At 38.3% G+C, this 10,791-nt stretch overlaps 1 protein-coding gene across 1 annotated transcript; it reads right to left on the reverse strand.

Annotated features, from left to right (window-relative positions):
- Positions 1-3,081: 3,081 nt before the first annotated feature.
- On the reverse strand, positions 3,082-3,429 carry LOC141602091 (uncharacterized). The gene has a single exon (XM_074422403.1). It carries the CDS (start codon positions 3,427-3,429, stop codon positions 3,082-3,084), a length of 348 nt encoding a protein of 115 aa, XP_074278504.1.
- Positions 3,430-10,791: the final 7,362 nt, after the last annotated feature.

Genomic DNA, 10,791 nt, shown 5'->3' on the forward strand with positions numbered 1-10,791 from the left:
GTAGACTTCCACTTACCAACCTTCTCTTCAATTTCGGTAATGATGATAGCATTTGAATTTGTCAATCCTTCAATAGCAGAAGGAGAATTCTTATGGCATTGATGATCGAGCTCCTTAGAAGTTGTCATTGTGGGTGCCAAACTTCCACAAGTAGCTTCACGAGCAAGTTTCTCCTTGAGCTTTTTCACCAAGTAGCTTTTATATGATGCTTTGGCCTTTTGAAGAAGATCCACCATATCCTCTTCAACGACCATTGGCTCCATAATAGGTGTCAAGTAGTCGTCATGAGGAATAGGGGAAGGACGCTCTTCTCCATGGTATGGTATCTCAAATTTCTCAAAGATAGGCTCCTCAAGCAAGGTGATATTACAAGTCCATCCGTTAGGCTCATCATCATTGTTGCTATCTTCATATGAATCATAAATGGGGGCTTCATGCAATTCTTCCTCCAACATCCCAATGTTTACTTCAAAAGAAACACCCTCATACTCACAAAGGTTAAGAGTATTTGGCTTACTCAACCTCATATCTTCCTCATCCAATACCACACTTCCATACTCACAAGAGCTCAAAGAGGTTGGCTCTTCCCACTTTTCATATTCCATATCAAAAGTTACTACTTCAAATTCATATTCATGATCAATGTCCAAAGAATGGTGGGGAGTGATTGCTTGGGATTCTTTCATTTGGGCAATTTGAATCTCCAATTCCTCACCTTGGGCAACAATGCCTTGAAGAACATTGTCCCTCTTTTGGCTTTCCTCTAGCATTTGTTTGAAGAAGTTTTGTTGATCTTCCATCATTTGGAGGATCACATTTTGAATGGGTTCATCTTCTTGTTGTGGGTGGGTGTGAAAGTGGTTGTATTGTGGCAATTGAAATTCATTATGAAGTGGGTATTGGGTGGGTGGTTGTTGTGGATATTGGATGTGGTGATTTTGGTGGGAAAAATTGGGGTAGTAGTTAGGATTTTCATTGTATGAGTTCTAAGGTAGGTTTGTGTTGAGTTGCTCCTCAAACTCCCCATACCCATAGTCATACTCAAAAGATCCAAAATATACTCCATATGTAAAGTATTGAGCCATCATAGCTAAGACAAGGAAACAACTACAATCATGGAAACTACACAAAAACGGTAAGAACAATCCTTGAGGAACATGTTTCTAAAGGTGAAAGCAAAATTAAAATAGACAAACAAGTAAGAACTTAATCACATAGCACCGTTCCCGGCAACGGCGCCATTTTGACGTGGGCGTGTCGTTGTACACCCAATCAAACACATTTATAATACTCAACAAACAACTAGTTAGCGGTAAGTCCAGGTCGATCCATGGGACGGTGTGCTTTGGGTTCTAAGTCTATCTATCTCAATTTACGCTAGTGTCACAATTGATGGGGTTTGTAGTTGTGTTCTAGACTAATGCAAGCAATATAGTAAAACAAGCAATAAAAGGAAGGATGTAAACAAATGATTAAAAGTGCTAGGATATCATGGGGTCAAACGGGATTCATGGTATTGACCATACAAACATGTTTACAATTATAAGCAAGCAATTAATGTTGTGGAGAAACCGAGTTGGTTTATGTGTTACGGTTCTTAGGAAGAGTTGGGCCCCGGAGCCGAATCGATTAGATTGTACAACACCTACAAGTCGACTTACTTTCCTCCTAATCAACTTCTATGCATGTTCTAACAAGACTCGAGTTGGTTTATATCTTACAAGTCAAGTTGAGTAGATAAGAGATGGTTATAAATGCAAGGATTCATAGGCTTGGCATTTCATCAAACATAACATGTGCATAAAGTTGACATCACAACAAGCAAGCAAATTAATTATGTGAACATATTAGATTAAGCATAAATCAATCCCCATGTTGGTTTCCCCTAATTACCCACTAATCCTAGCTAAGAGATTACTCACTCATTATCAAGTTTAACATGCTAACAAGGTTGTCAATCATATTAACAAGGTAAAACATGATGAACAAGTAAGAAAGATTAACAATAATTAAAAAAAGAATTAAGAGGATTATACCTATGGAGATTCCAAATCAATAATGCAAAGAATAATAGAAGAAACTTGATTGATTGATTGAAGGTTGTCAAATCTCCAATAATAACCCAATAATCTTCAATTACCCAAAAGTGACAAACTTGATCAATAATTAAGGAGAGATTAATGTGATTTTTGTGGAAAGATTAAATGATAATCTATTCTAATCTACCTCTAATCTAATCTAAGAGGAATTTCTAATATGGAGGCTCTCTACTCTAAAACTTGATTCTAATCTAATACATGATACCTTGATTATTTATAAGTGGGGTATATATAGTAGAAATTAGGTGGATGCATTAGGGTTAACTAAGGGCTTAAATGACGATTAAGTCCCTACTTAAGGAAGCGCCGGTATTTTTCGAAGGAAGGGCATCTTTCACGGAGGCTTGAAGAAGACGAAATTGTGCTGGACTGGAATCCGTGCGTCTTAGGCTCGGGACGGGCGGATTCAAGGTCTGCGCACGAGCGTCTTTGGGAGAAGACGGCCGTCTTCTTGTGGCTGGTGCCCGGGCATCTTAGGGAGAAGATGCACGGATTGTGCTGTTAAGGACGGGCGGATTCAGGGCAATCCGCACGGATTGCTGCTCAGCTTAGTTTCTTCTTCTTTTCTTCCCTTTTCTTCATAAAATCCTTGGGGATTTCCTCGGGGATGCAAGGATCTTTTCTCATCATTGCCCATATACTATAATATGTACAAAGGCCTTCTAATCTTGTCTCTCATTGATGCTTGGTCATTGAATTCAATCAATTTAGTCTCGTTTTGCGATGAAAATGCAAGATTCTTACTCCTTTCCTACCAAGGGATCAAAATCTTAAAGAATATGCAAAACAAAGAACTAAAGACAATAAATGACCCAAATATGCACTAAAAAGCAAGGGAACAAGGCTAATTCGGGGGCTAAATATGCGCTAATTACGGTCATATCATTCACCATACATCAAACCATGCTTAACCAAACTAGTACATTTAATGGAATAGAATATGACTCTTAATCCAATCATGCTCTCTATGAGTACCCATAAGTTACTCAAAGCCCCTCGCCCTTAAAGCTGTAAGGCTTTGAAGTTTCTTAAGGACATATTCAGGTCTACTCACTCTGTGCTCTACATGACTGACATTTCTACTGTCCCAGATCAGATAAACCAGTCCAGCAATTGCAGCCATTAGCACTTGCTTCTTCAACAAAGACCTGCATCGCCACTGAATAAGCCACTCTACCACATTAGGTTGCCAAGGAGCAGGGAGCCACATCTGAACCAGACTTAGGCATCTCCTACTAAACCCACACTCAAAAAACAGATGAGCTTTAGACTCATCAGTAGTCCCACAAAGAAAGCATAATCCATCAGTCAACATACCAAACCTGCCCATTCTATCTTTTGTTAACAGACGATGATTGATGAACATCCAGTTAATAAAGGTGACTTTAGGGAGAGCCACTCTATTCCAAACATAAGAAAACCACTGAACCTTCTTGGCTGACCTAGCAGCCACTGATAGCCATCCCGTGCTATATAGCCAGGCCAGAGACCAGCAGTGAAACCAGGTAACAGCTTGCTCTTTACTTTGCACAGTTGACGCCAAGACCAGCTGGAGTAACAAGGAGCTTGATAATCCAACCAATCTTGTTGCTTAATGTAAATGTGATTCACCCATTTAACCCACAAAGAATCCTTCTTCTGAGCCACCCACCAGACATATTTACCAAGCATTGCAATGTTCCAAAGTCCAGCATTAAGGATACCCAGACCAACATACTTATGAGGCAAGCAACAATGTTCCCAAGCTATAAGAGGAACTTTTGCAAAATTCTCAGAATGAGACCACAAATAATTCCTACATATAGCCTCAACTCTAGCAATCACTCCTTTGGGCAATAAGAAAATCCTAGCCCAGTAAGATTGCATTTGAGAAAGAACATGCCTTACCTGTACTAACCGTCCTGCATAGCTGAGCTTCTTGGTGCCCCAACCCCGAATTTTTTTAACAATTTTATCCACCAACACTTTGCTATCAGCACTGGAAAGTCTTTTGTAAGAAATGGGTATTCCTAAATACCTGAAAGGGAAGGACCCTTGCTGAAAACCAGACATCTGCAAAATCTGATCCCTGACCATCTGATTAACCCCATTCATATAGATGTCAGATTTACTTCTATTAAAGCAGAGGCCAGAAGCTTCAGAAAAGGATAGGAAACCCCTCATCAAAACCTTAACAGAATTTTTGTCCCCTTTACAAAAGAGAAGTAAGTCGTCTGCAAAACACAGATGACAAAGCTTGAGCCTCTTACAAAGGGGATGAAAGTGAAAATCATTAGAAGTAGTGACCAGGTCCAGAATCCTAGTCAAGTACTCCATACACAAAGTAAACAAAAGGGGAGACATAGGATCCCCTTGCCTAATCCCCCTAAGGCCCTTAAAATACCCAAACTGGTTACCATTCAAGGATAAAGAAAAAGAAGTAGAGGTGACACATTGCATTATCCACTGGACCATCTTCTGGGGAAAATTAAGAGCATTCAGCATACCTTCAATAAAGCTCCATTCAATGGAGTCATAAGCCTTCTTTAAATCAATTTTCATCATCACTCTAGGGGAAAAATTCTTTCTATTATAGAGCCTCACCAAGTCTTGGCAGATGAAAATGTTATCAACAATTTCCCTACCCTGTATGAAAGCACTTTGATTCATACTAACAAGACTGGGTAGAACAGCAGCCAATCTAGAGCATATCACCTTAGAAATGCACTTATATATCACATTGCAACAAGCAATAGGACGAAAATCAAGGACAGATTCAGGAGCATTCTTCTTAGGGATAAGAGAAAGGACAGTAGCATTAACCTGTTGCAAAATTTTCCCAGAGGTAAAAAATTCCTTATCAGCTGCCACTACATCAGAGCCAACCACCTCAAAAGCATCTTTGAAAAATTGGGATGAGTAACCATCTGGGCATGGAGCTTTATCCTTAGGGATGGAGAAGAGAGCTTGCTTAATTTCACCCACAGTCAACTCCTTAGTGAGGTCCCTGGCCTGTTCAACAGTCAGGATAACACCTCTCTGAACAACCCCAGGGAAAACCTTTGTGACAGGAGCATAACTACCAAGTAACCCAGTGTAGTATTCTAAAAAAGCATGTTCAATTGCAGAATTATCAGAGCATAACTGGCCATTCATGTCCTTAATTTGCAACACCTTGTTCTGAGCTCTCCTAGCTTTTAAAGAGCTATGAAAGAACTGAGTATTATCATCACCACTCTGAAACCAATGAGCTTTAGCTTTTTGAGCCAAAAACTCAGACCTAGCCTCATCCAGTTCCTTAAAAGTACGAGAAGCAATCTTTTCTTCCAACTGAAGAAGGGAATTAGTAGGGTCAGCATGAAGTTGCCTTTGAATATCCTCCAGAAGTAACTTACTAACCTTAGCAGAATCTTCAATATCACCATAACTCTCTTTATTCAGCTGTTTCAAAGGATGCTTCAGCCATTTCAATTTTTTAACCACTTGAAACATCCTACAACCATAAACATCTTGAGCCAAACTTTCTTAACAATCTCCTTAAACTGCTCATGTTTACCCCACATATTAAAATACTCAAAGCTTGATTTCTGTCTAATCTGAACATTCCAACACTCTATAAGACAAGGACTATGATCATACAGGCCTTCAGACAAAAAGGTAATGGTATCATCAGGACCATTCAATATCCAATCATCATTAGCCATGACTCGGTCAATCCTACTAAATACTCTCTCATCTCCTTCTTGCTTGTTGTTCCAGGTAAAGTAGGCACCAGTGGAACTCAAATCATACAGGCCACAAGAGTCTACACAAGCCTGGAAGTCCTTAACCTCAGCCACACTAACAGTAGCACTAATCCTTTCATCCATATTTAAAACATTGTTAAAGTCCCTCATGACCATCCAAGGCCCATGAATGGAAGAGTGGATGTCTAAGAGAGACTGCCAAAGATCCTTCCTATCAGCATTTTTGTTAAACCCATAGACCACAGAAGAATGCCAATTGAAATCATTCTGAACACAAGTAATAGACAGGTGCACAACCTGAGCAGTTTTAACCAACACAACAACATCAAACATGCTAGTAACCCAAACAACCCAGATTCTGCCACCCTCCCTAACATCATTATTATTTAAAAACTGCCAATGGTCCCCAAGACCAGACTGAACCTTATTAATAGAAGTAGACTTAACTCTAGTCTCAAGTAAGACAAAGAAACCTACATTATTCATATGTAAAAACCTTCTAACATCACCTTGTTTATTCACTTTATTAATGCCACGAACATTCCAAAAACCAAAACTAACCATGATAACATGTTTGAGTTAGTCTCCCTTTCCCCCAAACTGCTTAGCAGATTCCTCCTCAAAGACAGGCTCAAGACTTCAACAAAAGATGACCCTCCTTGAGAGAATCCCTCATTCCTTTTTGACAGCCTATTAAAAATTCGAGCAGGTGTCATAGAGTTTAAGACCTTATTACCCCTCATTGGCATGGGAGTAACCACTGCATTTGGGTCAATCTGAGGCAACTGTACCATCTCTACCTGAACTTCCTCTACAGCAGACTGAACCTCAGACTGCAGTCCCTCATTCTGTTGAACCACTGGTATAGGAACCCACACTTTCTTAACTGGCACAACCTTCTTCTTAGGCACAACCTTCTTACACAACCCAGTCTCATGTCCCATTCCATGACAGCTAGAGCAAATAATTGGCTTCCACTCATAGTGAACAGACTGTGTAATCAACATACCAGTCTTATCAAAAAATTCAATAACCTCAGGCAAAGGCTGACCAATCTGTGCTTCCACCATGAATCTAGCATAATCAAGGAATTCCCTATCCTTAGTAGCATTATCAGAAAAATTGGTTTACCAACCAAACCTGCAATTTTAGTTAAAGCAGCACCCCAGAATTTTAGGTCAAGGTTATAAAACCTAATCCAAATAGGTACTACATCAACCTTAGCCCTAACTACAGGTTCATTGATACTCTGTGATTTGACAATAAAAGGCTTATTATCAAAAAAAATAGTGTTCACCATTCAATACTGCTTCCTTATCCTCCATCTTCTTAAATCGCACAATACAAACACCATTAGGTTTAAACGCAACCTTGTCAATCGAGAGTTTACCCCACAAGCGACGCATAAATCCCCCAATCAGATGACTAGGAGGGTTTGCACCCATCACATAACACAGCACAGACGAAGACCAGAAATCAACCTCGCCTTTTACATCATCAAGATCAATTTTGAGAGTAGGCACAGTACCTGTCGTCACAATCGGAGACTTCGATCGAGATTTCCGGTTAACCTCCTGCCAACCCTCATCATCAGTGGATTTGTCTTCAGATATGACAATAAGTTCCTTACTAAGATCAAACGCACGTAATTCCGCAACCTTAGAACACTCAGCATCATGACGATTCTGAATAATCTCACGAATTTCATTAATATTTGGCGTAATACTAAGTTGTTGTGATTTATTACCAGATGAATTAATATTTTTTTTATTTTTATTAGTTGAATTTAGGGGGGACGAAACTTTCCTAGAACGAGCCATTGCTAAATTTTAGGGAAACTTCAGAGCTTTTTCTTAAGAGCCATTGCTTATGTTTTCATTAATAAATAATCACTATATTTATTTCCGCTGCGAGTTGTAATTATTTTATATTAAGTTTTAGTTGGTTAAATTGTAATGAACATGTAATCGCTAAGTTTTAATTTAAAGTACTTTGGCGAGTTGGACTTTGTTACTCACTACCTCGGGAAACCGAGATGGTGACAGTCCTATTTATTTGGGAATGTCTTGCTTAAGGCTCCTGAATAAATGGGGGTGTTACAAATAAAGAACAAATAGAGAGTAACGATAGATAAAACAGACAGAGGACAAGGATAAAAGAAACCTTTGGTTTGAAGGTTCAAATAGAAGAGGTTTGGTTAACACGTGCAAGGACGACAAGAATAGACGACTCCCAAAAACTAGTTGATCTACTCGAAGACGATACATTAATATAAAATAAATAAAGCAGATAATTAGAGTATTACAATTCTCGTACAATCATCACTCAAGGTAACAACGTCTCGTAAAATCCTTTTGTCATATCTCCATAATACCTCAGGACCAACAAATCTCTAAATAATTGCCCCTTTACAATCACTATATTCCTCAAATCATCAACTTTCAATATCATCAACTCTCAAGACCTTTAATTCTCAAGACCTTCACCTAATCATACTTAATAAATCAATCCATAGAATTCTCTATACCCTCAAAAGATGAACACCACGATACAGTATAATCATCATCAACATGGCCGTTCACTAAGGCAACACTTAAACACTTTAACATTAACATCTCACAAGTCCATAAATTATAGTTCGTCTCTTTCAATCAATAATTCATAATTCACTAATAGTCATTAACGATTCTAACTCCTCAAATATGGTATTCCAATTAAAGACAAGCATAGTCTCCAAAATTCCCAACGTGCTCAATCTAAACTCCATGATAACATTCAATTCATTTCCATGATTCTACTCTCGAACCATAAATAACCCGCATAACGTTTCTAATAACACAAGGCAAAGATCCAATAATTCTAACCATTAAGAGTATAAGCCACGATATTCCCAAAAAAAATACCACAAGATAAATATGCTCATTAGGCCTCCCACTTCTTAGGATACAATTAAACCACAATCATACATCTTATGTGACATATCACCACCCTCTATCATCAATAAGAATTTCCTCAAGCACATAAAAGAACTTAACAACCACTATAATCCCAAAGGAAACATTGTCACAACAACCTCTATTCCCAAATTAAACTTCATCTCAACAAACTTTAATCCCAAAGTAAACTTCTTCGTTACCAAACTCATAATATAAACGCTCTTTTCTATCAACGGAACAAGCGCAACTGCTAATCAATCCTAACTTGATGCCTCAAGAAACCACAAGGGAAACAACCTCGAAATCACATCAAACAAGAACAACTCCACCAAATTATCCAAAAGGATGAAAGTACGATAACAGTAACGCTTGGGTTATCAGGGATTAAAAGTTTTGACCGACATATAACCAAAATGCATGACACGTAACGTGCAAAAGACATTTTCAAAATTGATTGTCTTTAAAATCAACAAAGCATGCTCGAAAAAGTCATACACGAACAACACATTCTATACAATTAATAACGAAACAAAGCATCAAGTCATAAACAACACAATACATAATCTATACATTTAATACAATTAATAGCGACAAAAATTGTGACACAAACAAACAAATACATGAACAAAATAATTAATACCATTAATAACAATATGAAGTATTAAGGCACAAACAGGAAAGTACATGAACAACACCTGTAATACAATTAATAACGATGCGAAAATATTAAAGCATAAACAAACAAGTCCTTAATTGTTCCTACCCCATTTACTCTCACTCATTTACTAAGTCAATTTATTTTAGTCATTAACTACGCGAGAGTTGGGAGCGTGTTCGCTCTTATACCAACTGTAACAACCCGGATTATAAAATTATAAACAAAGGAAAAACGTATTATAATGTAAATATCAGAGTATAATACTGATAAAAGGGTCAGGGTGGCGGAAACATCTGACCAAACCGGTTCGCTACTAAAACCAAAACCAAACTAATACATTATTAAAGGTTCTCCAAACATAATGGCAAACTCCTAATTTATTATTCGTCTCGCCCCTCGATGCATCCCAAGCAATATCATCCAAACAACGACGAGCATTCAACCTGAGAGTGGGGTCGACAATCAGTCGGGAGTAACTAGATGCTCTCCCAGTCATGTTTACAACAATTGAATATAACAAACAATTATTAACAATTGAAATGCAAAACTAGTAAACATGTGCGACCATCTATACTCATGAAAACTCGACAACAACTCACTACCAAGCAATGGCAAAAGAAGATAAATATTCGAAATATTAACTCTAAGTAAAACAGCATATGACGACGCATAACACAAACCACATCATGCACATCATAGAACCATCATGACCACGTATCATGTGACCAAACATACAACTTACTAGAGCGTATAACAACTGCCTCTAGTTTCAAGTACAGTTTATAAACTAAACGCCGTTAGAGCGTATAAAACCTGCCTCTAATTGTCAGAGCGTATAACAACTGCCTCTGAACTGACGGAGCGTATAAAAACTACCTCCATCAGTGTGGATCGTATAACAACTGCATCCAAGGTACTATGTATAGCGTATACCCACTGCCTATGTGTCTAAGACCTGGCCAGACTCTCGGTGAAATAACTGTACACCGAACGACACAAGGGGAATATAGCGTTTAACAACTGCCTCCATTACCCCCCCAACCATAGACCATACACCAGACCCTGAAGGGTTGCATTAGTTCATTCCGTTTGGTATATAACTGATACATCACGTCATCTATACAACCAGCCCACAAATAATGTGTAACACCCCCATACTCCGAGTGCCTTACCAGGACCACTCAGGTATGAAGACATCACCATCTCGGTTGCCCGAGGTATGATAATCAAATAGACAAAACAGAAACAACATTTATTATAAGTAATTTAATGAATAAGTACAATCCTTGAAACCCAAACTGAAAGTACAATACATTATTCCCAAACTAACTGTTCTCAACTGAAATCGAAATAAAAGCTAAACTACAGCGGAA

This window comes from Silene latifolia, chromosome 9 (genome assembly GCF_048544455.1).
Source record: "Silene latifolia isolate original U9 population chromosome 9, ASM4854445v1, whole genome shotgun sequence".
Taxonomy (NCBI): Eukaryota; Viridiplantae; Streptophyta; class Magnoliopsida; order Caryophyllales; family Caryophyllaceae; genus Silene; species Silene latifolia.

Excerpts from the sequence above, each read along its gene's own strand:
- LOC141602091 (XM_074422403.1), bottom strand. The coding sequence starts at position 3,429 with ATGGGCAGGTTTGGTATGTTGACTGATGGATTATGCTTTCTTTGTGGG.